Source organism: Fusarium redolens (assembly GCF_020744475.1).
Source record: "Fusarium redolens strain MPI-CAGE-AT-0023 chromosome Unknown BKA55scaffold_4, whole genome shotgun sequence".
NCBI classification, from domain to species: Eukaryota; Fungi; Ascomycota; class Sordariomycetes; order Hypocreales; family Nectriaceae; genus Fusarium; species Fusarium redolens.
The window spans coordinates 2,651,531-2,665,055 of record NW_025763667.1 but is presented as its reverse complement, the minus strand read 5'-3'; the positions used below and the strand labels follow the sequence as shown (position 1 = coordinate 2,665,055).

The 13,525-nt window shown below is 48.2% G+C and overlaps 6 protein-coding genes across 6 annotated transcripts; 2 read left to right on the top strand and 4 right to left on the bottom strand.

The window, feature by feature from the left end:
- Nucleotides 1-1,233: 1,233 nt before the first annotated feature.
- Nucleotides 1,234-4,358, top strand: BKA55DRAFT_504652 (Adenylosuccinate synthetase; the record flags this gene model as incomplete). Its single annotated transcript, XM_046187110.1, has 20 exons — nt 1,234-1,267; nt 1,359-1,369; nt 1,436-1,492; nt 1,582-1,610; nt 1,741-1,789; nt 1,836-1,879; nt 1,999-2,138; nt 2,197-2,223; nt 2,375-2,406; nt 2,456-2,692; nt 3,215-3,250; nt 3,308-3,404; nt 3,452-3,500; nt 3,554-3,590; nt 3,645-3,672; nt 3,794-3,855; nt 3,914-3,976; nt 4,033-4,173; nt 4,228-4,254; nt 4,305-4,358. 20 exons carry the CDS (start codon nt 1,234-1,236, stop codon nt 4,356-4,358), a joined length of 1,254 nt encoding a protein of 417 aa, XP_046053403.1.
- Nucleotides 4,359-6,164: 1,806 nt separating this feature from the next.
- BKA55DRAFT_687095 (uncharacterized protein) lies at nt 6,165-7,545 on the bottom strand (the record flags this gene model as incomplete). Its single annotated transcript, XM_046199018.1, has 2 exons — nt 6,165-6,973; nt 7,104-7,545. The coding sequence occupies 2 exons, from the start codon at nt 7,543-7,545 to the stop codon at nt 6,165-6,167; spliced, it is 1,251 nt and encodes a 416-aa protein (XP_046053402.1).
- A 203-nt stretch (nt 7,546-7,748) lies between these two features.
- Nucleotides 7,749-7,988, bottom strand: BKA55DRAFT_687094 (uncharacterized protein; the record flags this gene model as incomplete). The annotated part of the gene is made up of 2 exons (XM_046199017.1): nt 7,749-7,889; nt 7,941-7,988. The coding sequence occupies 2 exons, from the start codon at nt 7,986-7,988 to the stop codon at nt 7,749-7,751; spliced, it is 189 nt and encodes a 62-aa protein (XP_046053401.1).
- A 1,673-nt stretch (nt 7,989-9,661) lies between these two features.
- BKA55DRAFT_687093 (MED7 protein-domain-containing protein) lies at nt 9,662-10,460 on the bottom strand (the record flags this gene model as incomplete). Its single annotated transcript, XM_046199016.1, has 2 exons — nt 9,662-10,156; nt 10,215-10,460. 2 exons carry the CDS (start codon nt 10,458-10,460, stop codon nt 9,662-9,664), a joined length of 741 nt encoding a protein of 246 aa, XP_046053400.1.
- A 693-nt stretch (nt 10,461-11,153) lies between these two features.
- On the top strand, nt 11,154-12,203 carry BKA55DRAFT_503797 (uncharacterized protein; the record flags this gene model as incomplete). Its single annotated transcript, XM_046187043.1, has 1 exon — nt 11,154-12,203. The coding sequence occupies one exon, from the start codon at nt 11,154-11,156 to the stop codon at nt 12,201-12,203; it is 1,050 nt and encodes a 349-aa protein (XP_046053399.1).
- A 289-nt stretch (nt 12,204-12,492) lies between these two features.
- Nucleotides 12,493-13,523, bottom strand: BKA55DRAFT_687091 (uncharacterized protein; the record flags this gene model as incomplete). The annotated part of the gene is made up of 2 exons (XM_046199015.1): nt 12,493-13,011; nt 13,146-13,523. The coding sequence occupies 2 exons, from the start codon at nt 13,521-13,523 to the stop codon at nt 12,493-12,495; spliced, it is 897 nt and encodes a 298-aa protein (XP_046053398.1).
- Nucleotides 13,524-13,525: the final 2 nt, after the last annotated feature.

Sequence of the window (13,525 nt, the reverse complement as noted above, 5' to 3'; positions counted from 1 at the left end):
GAAGTAAGGTAATTACAGGGTTTAAAGGAAAAATATATTAAGTTTTATATAAGTTTAAGTTACTTAAAATTAAAAACTTAAAGTTATAAATTTATAAGTAATAATAAAAAGAAAATTAAATAAATTATAAAATAGGCTATATAATTAAATAAGTAAATTAGCTATAATATTAATATATTATTAATATAAATAAAAGACTTTAAATTTATAATTTTTTTTAAACTTATAAATGTTTTTAATAAATATCTTTATAATATAAAACTATTTAAAAAAGTCTTAATTATTAAGTTTATTAAGGAAATAAGTCTTTATACTTATAATTAATACTATTTTAATTAAAAGTTATTTATTTAAATAATAATTTATTTCTTATAATTATTATTATTTTTTTAAAAATATAATTTAAGACTTTTAATTATTAAATTATTAAATTATTAATTAAATTATTTATTTAAAGCCTTTTTAATATAATCTAGCTAATTTCTAAAAAAATGGATAAATTATTATATAACTCTTCTATTTTAAGAAAAGCAGCTCCTTTGACCAAAATGCCCTGCTAATTGGCACCCGGCGGTTTAACACAAGTCATAGGAACCAGCCGATGTCGGCGGTCAATGACAGTTCGGTAAAAGTGGAGACCATTACGCTCCGTTCTGGCATACCGTTCCCCGGGTGCCGTATCGCACGCCCCGGTAGCCCGCGCTCCTCATTTCTTCCTCTCCGCCCCTCCCGGCTCAGGGACTTATTAGCATACTCCCCTCCACGTAAAAACCAGCCTTTAAAGCAGTAGTTCTCTACTACCTACAGAACTAAGCTTCCTCGGTCTTAAGACCGTGCCGTACTCCTACTTCATAGCTGGAATATCAGTAACGTCAAGCATCCCTCGAATCAAGTCCATGGGCGTCAATCTGGTCAGGTTTGGTGCTGCGAAATGTGTATATAGAGCGTAGACGTCTGGGGTTGCGTACGAACTCAAAGGCACAGTATAGTTGGTACCTTATACAGAAAAGTCAATGCAGATTCAAATATGCCTTACACAAAGCTTATCATCTAGGTTCGAGTTGTCTTAGCCAGGGGGGTGCGATGGAGGGGCATAGTGTAAGTACCCCGCCAAATCACGTGGCTGCTCTGACGCACTTGTAAAACCTCGTCACTATGTCCGGATCGTGTCTCTCTTCTTCTCTACAGACACAACGACGGCACCTACGACAGTCAAATTTGGTTCTGCGCAACATGTCTATCACTGTCATTCTTGGAGCCCAATGGGGTATGTTTCTCTCCCTTAACTGGAATATGTCCTTCCTCCGTACCCAGCCGATATCGGTTCGATCTCATTATACTAACCAGGACTTCCACAGGCGACGAAGGCGTGAGTACTCGGGGAGAACCCAACACAGCAGATGAAACCCGGGCACTAACGATACTGCGTACTCAGAAGGGCAAGTTGGTTGATGGACAGTGCCAGGAGGCGCAACTCTGTGCCCGAGCCGCGGTAAGCACAACGCAGGCAGAATCCGGTCGACCAACGGCTTCCACCGATCCCAAAAATATCCGCTGAAATACCTGCTAATCAACGTCAAGGGTGGAGCTAACGCTGGGCATCTCGTGCGGTTAGTCGAACGCTTTCTATCGATCGATATATACATATATATTGTGTTGCTAATATGTGCAAAGTGTAAACGGAGTTTCGTATAGGTGAGAACCAGCACACGTGGAAGGACTGGATGGTTGCTAACATAGAGGCAGCTTTCACCTCCTACCCTCTGGGCTGATCAACCCAAAATGGTTTGTCGAGGATAATGATTGTTCAAGCTGGCAACAGCGAGGCTGACAAGTACCATAGCATGAACTTCATTGGTTCGGGCGTAGTCTTCCACGTGTTAGTCTTCATATGGCCCTCCACCCCTAACTCGACTACCACATCAGCATCTTGTTGATGTCTCGCTTGGCTCGCGCTTTTCAACCGAATATGCCAAGAATACTGACTCTGCCCTCTAGCCCAAGTTTCTTTAGCGAGCTCCAGGCGCTCGAGGAAAACCTGACCGCGGTACATGATCGGATCCTTGTTTCTGACAGGGTCAATGTTCTCTTGGATCTGCACATCGCAGTGGATGGTCTCGAGGAGAGGGAACTTGGAGGTTCGTCCCATAGTTTCCGACATTGTCGTTGAGAAATAGCAGCTAAAGTCTACCCCAGACGCAGCTATCGGAACAACAAGACGCGGTACGCTACCCCCAGGACTCCATGCCGGATTATCCTTTTCTGCTTTTGTCACCTCATTGCAAGCATTGCCAAATCTCAATGGCGGGGAGAATCTCAGTCATTGTCGTGCTAGCGACGCTATTTAATCAACAAAGTCTAACGTCCGCCATAGGCATTGGTCCCTGCTATCAGACAAGCAGAGCGGTAAGAGATAGTCATGACAAGGGAGCGGACTGTGCGTTAACTTTCCCAGCGAACTGGCATCAAAATGACCGACGTCTTCCACCCTGACATTTTCGAGCAGAAGGTGAGGCGCTTAGCCGATGGCTATCAAAAGCGCTTCGGAGAACTGCTCGAATACGACATCGAGGCCGAGCTTGCTCGTTTCGACGAGTACAGGAAGACGCTGAAGAAGTACGTCGTGGACGGCGTGGCCTTCATGAGATCCGCACAGCAGAGCAACACGAAAATTGTGATCGAAGGCGCAAACGTAAGGTTCTCATCCTATGACTAAACGAATAGTACTGACGCATTGGTGGAACGAGCACCGTGCCCGTGGTCTCACAGTCCTCTTTCCTAGTCCCGCAAGATTCTTAGCTCGGGGCGGGACATAGTGCTCGTCTGAGCAATCACTTTGCTGGCGGAACCCAACAAGGGGTCTGCGTTGTAACAAGCTGTGTATTATGTTCGCGCCTCGGCAGAATTCGGGAGCCATACGGAGACCTGGCTTCTGCTCATCTACTTGTTGGCTATCGAGCGTGGTCAGTGGAGTTAATGACAATTCAATGTGAGGATTGCGCCCTGGATTCAACTTGGAGCAGACCCAGTTATGGCGTCTCGAGGTTAGAGCCAAGCTGTGCTCAGAAAGCCTGTCTTGAGATGATTCCGGGGCTTCATTTTCACGTCAAACCTCTGCGCCACGTGTGATGCTGGTAGATCGGCATCAGTTAAGTCTCCTGTGAAGGAAAGGGGTCCTGGGACCTGGCGCTTGTGCTTGTTCCCAATTGAACAGGCACTGATGCTAGATGTTGATTATGGCTCTTACCCAGTAAGTTTCCGTCAACTTGACCTTGTGGTTTGCACTAGTACTCATGATTAACTACAGTTCGTCACTTCCTCAAGTACTACGCTTGCTGGTATTATTGGTGGACTTACACTGAACCCAAAGAATATCACAGAGACGGTTGGAGTGGTCAAGGCTTGTATGTCGATTGCTCCAAGGCCGTTATTTACTGCTGACTGGTAACAGATACCACCCGTGTCGGGGCGGGGGCCTTCAAGACCGAAGATACCGAAGAGTGCGTCTTAATTACCATCTTGAAGCTACTCTGAAGCTGAATGATAACCTTAGGATTGGCACCAAGCTCCAGGAGATTGGACGCGAATGGGTGAGGCCACAAGCGCCCTGGAGGTTTCGAGGTTCTACCGCTGACAAGACTTAGGGAACGTCGACTGGCCGCAGACGCCGATGTGGATGGTGAGGTTTCATCATGGCTCTTAGCTGCTGATAAACTTACTGACCGTTCTCAGGCTCGGTAGACACAACCTCAAACCTTGAGTAGTAGGGAACACAACTGACAAGCACACACAGACCTTGTTGTTGTCAAGTACAGTAACTCGATCAATTACTACACCAGCCTGAATCTCACAAAGGTAGACAGTGCCCGTGGCATGCTTGTGACACGCGTCAAAACGCTCTAACACTCTGCAGCTCGACGTTTTGGATACTTTCGAAACGATCAAGATCGCCATCGCTTACAAGATCGACGGAGAGGTCAGTAATGCCAACGAGATCATGATAGATTGTGGAGACGCTAACCGTTTGGACAGGAACTGGACTCTTACCCTGCGGATCTTGACATCCTGAACCGAGCTGAGGTGGTTTACCACGAGATGCCAGGCTGGCAAAAGCCGACCACCAACGCGAGGACCTACTACGATCTCCCCAAGGCGGCCCGCGATTACGTTGAGGTGAGCATATTTATCTGGGCTAGCATAACGAACAGTGGCACTGACCACCAGCAGTACATCGAGAAGTTTGTCGGAGTCAAGGTAGGTGGACACGCATACTGACCTGCACCGCAATTGCTAAAGTTGAGCAGATCAAGTACATCGGCACCGGTCCTGACCGTGAGGCCATGATCCAGCGCGCCTGATTACGCGAGATAGAGGAGGCACCCGAGGCTTGACTTGGATCGTGCGCAAGGAGTGTTGGCTGCCGAAGCCATTCGGTGACCCGAAGAAGAGTGCGCATTTGGAGAATAGACTTGGATTCCTCACAGGTAGGCCATGCCTTAGATTTTAACTGATAGCTACTTGGGAACGTGCCTCTTTCCGTGCACGCGCCGTGGGTTGTGATGCATCCTGTGTGTGAGTATCATCGTTTCATCGCGGGCTAGTATCGATTTATGCCTTCTGGGCCTGGCTGTGCCGCTATGATCGGGCGCAAATGATCGATGCGAGGTGCTATTAGGACTACATTGGGAGAATAACAAAGGGAGAGGTAGCTCGGAAGGGGATGTCAACCTGGCATAGTCAGTTTGACTTCTGGTATCGTATAGATCGATGCCGCTCACTTCAATCAAGGTCTCTCAGGAGATAATAATTGAACCAATGCTAATGCCTTGGCTGAGATAAATCTTTGTTACCGAAGAACTAATACACTATCGCTGATAACTACATTCCGCGACCGAGAAAAGGTATCTTAATAAACCTATGACTGTCAAGACCAATGAAGAGCACTGACCAAAACGAATGATCCCCGGAATAAGAGCTAGCAAGACTGTCGTACTGACTCTCATGGTGGTGACGCATCAGTCTTATCAAGACGCGGAGCGTTGACGCGCGGTATTGGGCCATTCCACAAGGCGATATATTAGTAGCACCAACCTTGATGACACGGGGGGTCTGCTTCGCCTCATTCGGAGCTGTGAGAGCCAGCAATTCGTGACTGGCAGCAACGGTCTTGTATCGGCTCGCTTCTGATGGCCACTCATACTCATCAAGGGGGATCTCCTGTGAGCTCTGGATATCTAGGCTTTCGTTGCTTGGCGAATTAGAGCTGTCCCGAGAATGCAGAGAACTGGTCAATGTTTCTGTCTGAGAATCCTCCTGAGAGAGTCTTGGCTTGACCGCGTATATGTCCACTGTGGCAAGTGCTCGGAGTGACAGGGGTCCACGATCTTGTTTCCATGGTTGTTTGATAGCACCATAATCCGTATCGCCCCGCCAGGAAAGATCAAGTCGCGAGGTACGCCGTCAGCTATCAACTGAGTTGATGCTTGATCATATCTGAACTAGATCAGAACACTTGAAAATCGGAACGCGCGCAAATTCTGAGGTCAAAGTCGAGTGGTAATGCTCAAGGGCATTCAGTCGTGCGAAATGAAGAACAACCGCAAGGGATCGCTGATAAATGTTCTTCAGTGAGTTTGCTAGCTTCGCTGCTAAGCGCTCAGGCAGGTTTTCTAATTCTGCTTAACTTATAACCTTGAGAATGCAAGGGAGAATTGATCAGCTTACCTGTTGTCTTCTCCCAGACGTCGCGATGGAGCAATCGAGGAAGGTACACTGTCCAGAACTTTGAGCGAACTTGAGGATGCCTATAATTGGCACATCCAATTATTCTCAAAAGTTCGAGAAAATGATGCGAGGTTTTGTGACCGTTCTCGAGTCGTGGGATATGGTAGAACAGATCGTTTGAATCTATAGGGCGCGTGACTAGGTTAAGCTTCTCTAGGTGTTGCTTTACCCCGGAGACTTGAGCCCATATGCTTCTCCATCGGCTGGATTGCCTTGAAATGAAGCCCGAGTTTGGATTCTCAGCAAGCGCCTGGTACGGAGTCACCACTTCAGCCCTGGTTTCGTGCAGTCCACTGAGCCGCAATTGTGACACTAGGAAGTCGTACTGGACGCAAGTGGTACCTTTTACCCCGTGTACATACACAGTATTTTCGTGTTCTTTAACAGTCTGAATGAAGACCGCTACCTCTAAAGGAGACCAGCAAGCGCTGTACGAAACCCCTTTCAATCTTCTGCTTTGCTCGGTTCAGCCCTTCATGAAGTCTTCGAGGCACATTCCGTAGCTTCAGTGCTGCTAAACCTTCTTTGGATCCTACACGTGAGCGGTTTTCGTGGTGCTCTAATGGGCTCAGAGTGTCGAGAAGGATCACATCAATAGCCTCAGCGAGGGTGAGGATAGACAAGAAGTGAAGCAGTGTATCCTCGCCTAACTGCGGAAGCGGGAACGGAAAGAAAGAGAGCACTGCTATCTCTAGCCCAGTGATGTCAGATTTTGCAAGTCGGATGTGGACACGCAATGGTCGCTTCGCACTCTTGAGGCCGCATTTGCATGTCTTGACCGAGGTGCGGTGCTGCCCTCCTCGAAGACGGATACCAACAGCACCTGAGTCAGTGATTGACATATTCGCGGCTTGTCCAACGTAGCGGGGATCCTTGGCTGAATCTTGACAGAAAGCGCGAATTCCATGCAAAAGGTATGTGCCCACCACGTTAGGCACAGCCTTCAAGTTCTCACTTAACGGGAAGTACTCCAGTCCGGAAAGATTATCCTCGTGAGAGGTCGGCTGTTGTCCCACGGCATTCCGGCATCGACAGGATCTGACCAGTGGATGCAGCAGAAACTCTACTAAAGGAGTGCGCAGATGGTGACTGTCTTGGCACCATTGTAACATATGCCAACAAAATGGAGACTGTTCGTAGTTGTTTGCGTCGTACTTGAGCGCTGCATTAAAAATACAGTCGACAATGGCTATGTACTAGGAGTCATGTCGTCTGATATTTTCTGCTATAGCCTCAGGCATGTCGTCAGGCACTGCAATGTCAGTTATGTGTTAATAGTTTCAGATCAAGGAACAGAGAGTTCACATGTATAAACCTACAGTCGTGTTCTTCAGCTTCAGAATTGTGGGCGCATTTCACCCCAGCAATCAACGTGTCGATGACTTCGGGGCCCATTTGAAGGTAGCCTAGCATGCCATCGTCTTCGTTGTCGTTGACGCTCTCAGAATCTGAAACTTCAGAATCTACGTCGTCGAAGTCACTGAAAGTCTCCAGATCTTGTTCGCCTAGGTCGTCGTCTGTGTCCTGGCGAGGGTCCTCTGTAAAGAAAGAGGTATCTGGGTTCTTGATCTCTTCTTCTGCCATCACATCCTCAACGAAATTGTGGAGCTTGTCAAGCTCTAGTGCGAGCGTGGGTAGAGCTTTTGGGGTTGTTCTCTCCCTCTTCTGAGAACTAGCTGCGGCGCGTGTTACTGAGCGTTTCTTGCCTTCCCAGACTCTGAAGTCCTGAAAGTTGGAACCCCAAGATCTCTGCGAAGCCATCATGCTCAGTGAAGGCGCGGGGAGCGCTTCAGATGAACTAAAGCAATGTGTACCTATTAGCAGCCACAAAACTGAAAGTATGTTACACCTAACTCTAACCAAAGATGAGCCTAAAGGACGCGTAATAGCACTCCTGAATGCGGTATCACCTCATCGTGCCATAGCACAGCACGATGAAAAGGAGAAGCAAAAGCGACAGCAAGTCAGGTAGGTCGGTTGGGAAATGTGGCGGGTGCCCAGACCCAACTGTCTGGGTGGCAGAGGTGTTGAACCGATGAAGCGCCTTTGTTTTCGGTGGGAGAATAAGCTATTCGCATATATTCTTTGCAGAGATCAAGATTGCTCTATCATCAAATTTATTAGTATCAGTTGCGGATTCATGGTTGGATACTTACCTGCTCTTGCTCTGTCTGAGAAGGCGAAATATCACTTGGAGGCTGCATGTTTGCGGAGACGGTGAAAATGCTTTCTCGCAGTAGGTATAGGTAAACTCAAGGGTCGCGTGGAGATTGAGACTTCTTTAGGGGCATTTGTTATCAACTTATAAAGAAGTCGAGTGCGTATGCTATCAGAGAATCGTCACCGTGGTGTCTATGACATCAATCTCAGCAACAAACACAGGAGACAGCATTGCATTATTCGCACCCGACTTTTGAAGGCTCGACGCCCGTGGTATCTAAGCAAGTTGTAATTTCGATCTTCCTAGACACGATAAGCCACTCGATAGGTAGTACTCATGCCTGCTTTGGAGTTTGTTGAAGAAAGGGAGTCTTCCATCTGGCTCAGGCAAATATGTCAAGTACTAACTCTGCGACAAGGTATCATTTCTCAACGTATCTCTACATTTGAGAGACTTTCTTGTTCCTTAGCTATTTCTTCGGCCACATATTGGTTTCGTTCTTCTTCTGTCAACCAACTTGATATGCCACGACATGAGTCGTCGCCATCACAGTAGCCGCCCTCAGAGTTCAGCTCCGAAGAGAGAAGCAGGCTAATAATCTCTGGAAGGATATTCGGAAGACATCCTCTATCAACGCTTCATCATTGCCAGTGGCTCAAGAGAGGCTGAGTTCAAGGTGATTGCCAAGAGGAAGGGATCAAATCCAGGGTCTACACGTTGATCAACAATCCACCCCACCCTTTAAACCAATGGGTGACGCAATCATGTTACAGCTGTAGCCCAAAATAGGTCGGCATGGTCCAAGCTACAGCCCAAGCTTGAAATTCAATTCCAACTCCTACTGCAACTTGTAACCTGGAACTTCATTCTTCCAAACCCCCAATCTCACTGGCTTCATTATCGCATCGGTAAGTCAAACCAAACATACTCTTCTTCTCTATTCCCACGCATCAACTTATGGAGGTCCAAGATGAACTGTCGCTAACCCAGCTAAACTGCAGATCACCCTAAACTCTCCCCGTATCAATTCCAAACAATCTCCAAAATGGCTTGCGGTTCCTCTAAGTGTCTCTACGACCGCAGCGGTCCCGGCAGCGCTGCCACTTCGATCGCCGAGTCCATCATCAAGCCTTCCGAGGCCACGGGTACCAAAACCAAGTGTATTGAGTGTGGTGACTACGAATGCTGCTGTATCCCCTGCACCATTCTGTAAGGGGGTCGAATAACGATATGCGTTGCGAGGCAACAATGCCGGGTGTTTATTGTTTGAGAATTGAGGTTTTATAGTTCTTTGTGCGTTGCGATGCTGCTGGGAAACATAGCGCAGCTGGAGAGTGTATATTGGATCAACGACTCAGACGAATTTTATGACCGCTTTATGGCAACCGAAAGCCTAGCTTGATGCATGTGCACTTCTATGTGTATGCATGTTGAGGTTCGCTCCATATCGCATATACCTTGACCTTAGCTGTGTGGATCTTCTTTTTTGTAACTTCTCCAAGATGCCCATCATCTAAGGTTTTGTGATAAAATTCGCCTTGCTCCAAAACTCCAGCTGCGATCATCCTTCGGGACTAATTTCTGAGAACATGATATGAGAAATAGCTGCCCAATGTGGGATGACTGTCTCGTTTGTTGGGAAGTTGATCTTTGCAACTCCCTTGATTATAATCTGGCGGTGTGGACAATATCCCATGTTTGTTCCAACATCCACCCTCAAGTAAATAAGGCATCTGTGGCAGCCCACACGTCTGCTTCTCTTTGTTTTGCCAAAGCCTCCCAGTCTTCCTCCTCGGTGTTCTGCCCTAAAGCCTTGGGCACATCGGGTACGCTTAGGCTGCCCAAGCCATCGAGGACGCGGCGTGCCTTGTCTACCTGTATCCGTATGGCCATGGTCTCAGCCCGCGTGCGGTCCAGGTGCTCTTGCATGAGAGCAATGACTGATTCGCGTGCTTGATGTGGCCGGTACTCGTTAAGGATGTGATGAAAGTTGATGAAGAGTGTGCGCAAGTCTTGCACTTTTGCTTCGGCGTGCGATGGATTATGTGATAATGTTCCAGAGAGCTCAAGGAAGTTTAAAAGAAGAGATTTAGCTAGCCGTTTAAGCTCAAAGGCGCGATCAAAGCGCTTGGCATCCTTGGACTCGGACTGTGTTGATGAAGGAAGATTGGTGATCCCCTGGTCTTCCAGAGTTGGAAGCTTGTCGTCCAGCTAAATCCTCACTTAACCAACGATCTTATATAAGCAGAATCGCAGTCGTTTAACTTACCATGTACTGATCGCCAAATACACGCCAGCGTCCATCGGCTGGTTCGGCCGGAGGTTGCAGATTGACGAGATCTTCAGGAAGATCAGGCACGCGAACTGTCAAAGGGTCGCCACCATGCTCCGCGATATACGAAGCCCTGAGTTCTTGAATTCGAGAGATTTTATCTGGTGTAAAGTCTTGCCAAAAGGGAGGCGGATTGGGGAACATGGATGAGAGCGAGTGCCCCTCTTGCTGTTGTTCGGCCATCTTCCAGCCCTTGTAGTGAGATCACCTCATAAAGTAGTTTCGAATGCAGTTGTATGAGTGGAAAACAAGACGCCGCGTCAAGAATGCGGCTCAAAAGACAGAGCAAGACAAGGATGGTATGCGGTCTCTTGAAGTGGAAGTTTCCTGGTGGGGGAGTGAGACTCTGGTGGGATGGTTGGAATCCACGTGGATGCAACTGCGGTCAAAGCTTTTGGGAGCTTGGCTACCCTGGGTAAATATGGATGTATGAGCGCAGCAAGTCTCACTGATTTGAGAGGGATATTAATATTTAGAGTCGTGCCGTGTAACTGCCAAAGATGATTACCGCAAACAGTTAATGACGAGATTAGATAAAGTTAGACCCTCCAAGTGGAATCAAGTGAAGATCAGTTTGCGCCGGTTAATTGTCGGCGGTTGCTCATCTCGCACCTCTTTGTTACCCTCTTGACAACCTTGAATCTCTAACATCCAACGTCATAAGCATTTCGCTTTCTTTCTCTTCTTTTCTGACATCAGTCTTTGCTCTCCAACCCTATTCCTCATGAAGCAGCTTCTCTTGATTTCCTGAGCCCAATTGGATTCTTGAATTACAACCATCGCATATACTTCAACACCTTGTTCTCCTGTGGTAATATTCCCCTACCACATTCCTTTAACGTCACGCATTACGGTTCTTTATCTTCATCTACTTCCATGTCCGACGTACGCTCTCTTTTGCGGCAACAGCGCGCCGCTCGCCGTATCGAACACCCATATGCCGCCTATTCTGATGCAGGCAAACTTCTTTGCACCCTCTGCCACGAGCACATCAAAACCGAGTCGTTATGGGACTCACATGTCCGAGGAGAGGCACACAAAACTCGTTTAATAAAAGCTCAAACAGCAGCATCGGCCAACGCTCGAACTTCACAACAACAGACCTCACAAAAACGGAAACACGACGACAACGAGGAAGCCATCGACGATAAAGACGGAGATGTCGAAATGGATAGTGGCAGACGGAAACGAAATAAGACGGATGGAGTGGATGGAGATGGATATAAGGATAATAAGGATCAGACTTTGACACCTCCTCGGTTGACTCGAAGGACGTCGACTACACCGTCACAAGGGGTAGAGATCCATATCCCATCGAGACCAGCAACACCAGCCCATCGAGATGGTTCATCCGCTTCTACCCCTGGAGGTCAACTTAATAACTTGACCTCACAATCTGCAACTGCATCGCTCCCCTCACGCCAGGCCAGCAGTCTGACCACAGACGAACGCCTTGCATCTGCGGCGGCGGCAGCAGCAGTTGATGAAGCAGAATGGGCAGCCTTCGAGGCCGACATTGCTGCTACAACAGCCACATACGATGAAGACGCGACTATATCAGCCCCAGCCATGACGGCAGAGGAAGTTGCGGCTGCCGATGCCCAGAAGGAGGAGGAGGCCGAGAAGCGACGCGCTCAAGCTGATGTCGATCTCGAAGACGAAAAAGAGGAAGCAACCCGTGCGCTTGAGGAGGAGTTCGAAGAAATGGAAGAGCTCGAAGCTCGCGTGAGGCGGTTGAAGGACAAAAGAGAAGCCCTACGGAAACGTGGTGAAAGTTTCAGCCAAGAAAATGGCGCTGAGAAACCTACGAGCTTGGGCAAAGAGAATCTAGACACGCCAGCTATTGAAGAGAAGGACGAGGACGACGATGATGAGGACGACGAAGAAGATGATGATTGGGACGGCTTTAGGTTTCGGACAGCCTGAACCCAGGGACTTTGTGCATAGCCATGCATGATAGAAAGATACCGCTCTTGAAGGGCTCACCGATCGCCTTCACATGGCCTAGTACTCATAACGGAGTTCGTCGATTTTGTAACATCACCACAGCGTACATAATGTATCATACAAGCAATCCTGCCGATGGTACGAGAGCCACTACTACCGCTGACGTCTCCCTGCCAGAACTGTGACCAATACAGAACCGAACTATAGTGGTCCTTCAAGCATAATTGCACACGCTTCCCTACAACGATTCACCTCATAGAAGTTGATATCACTGACTTACCAAGAACTGTGTCTCCTCGCCACGACTAACTCTTTCCCAAAACCTACGGAGGCGCCACACGCGTCCTATACCGCGGCTCTCCTCCCATCTTCTCACGCCATCTTGGCGCTCTTTGACTTCACGCTTCCACCTGGATGCAATCCACTGTCGCAACCCGTCCTTGACTCTCTCTTTCTCGATTGCCTTCTTCTTGGCAACAATTGCTGGTGCCACATGCACTGACGCCATACCAGGCACGCACTCTTTGGGTAGAACAGAACGCTCAACCAGAGCCGCGGCTGAGGGCCTAGCTGCCAAGCGGCGAGAGAGTCGGATTGAGACCAAGGATCGGGCTAACTTTCGTGAAACTATGGAAGTATGTGTCATGAAGATTGAACGAGCAATGAGATCAGCCAGTGTTGGACGAGATGGTGACGATAGGCGTGATGGAAGGTTAACCCGGGCTCGCTGAAGCCGATAATGGTGTAAAATAGGGGCTTGAGAAATATCGCGAAGGAGATGGCTTGTCTAACTCTGTATCAGTCTGGGTTCCCAAGGCGTCGAGCTATCAGAACCAATCCAACAAGGTCTCGCGGATGATCCCAGAATGTCAATAGGAAAGTAGACTTTATTCTTGCTAACGGTAGGTAGTCGATACTTACTCTCGACGTTGACAGAAGGTCGTTGACGTCCAGGAAACCCATAATGTGAAACAAAACCTCGTTTGGCAGGTCCTCGAGGGAGGGAGAATGAGCGAGGGCACATTGCAGTCCGATACAACGGATAGCGCCTGTCCTAAGCGATGAGGCTGGGCAAACGTCACCAGCCGCAAAGGTCAGGCAGACTACCTCTTGCGGGACGCTGGGGGCTATCGGACTGGTTGCAGATCGGGCATCAGTGGTCACGAACATCGCAGGGTTTGATCTTTTGACATCCTCGCCTGGAGCTAAACAGCCAGGGTTCTCAAGACGGGGTGAAGCGAACGACAGCCGATGTACCTGTGAGGTGAGCTGTTCAGGCGATGTGGCAACAGGCTTCATGA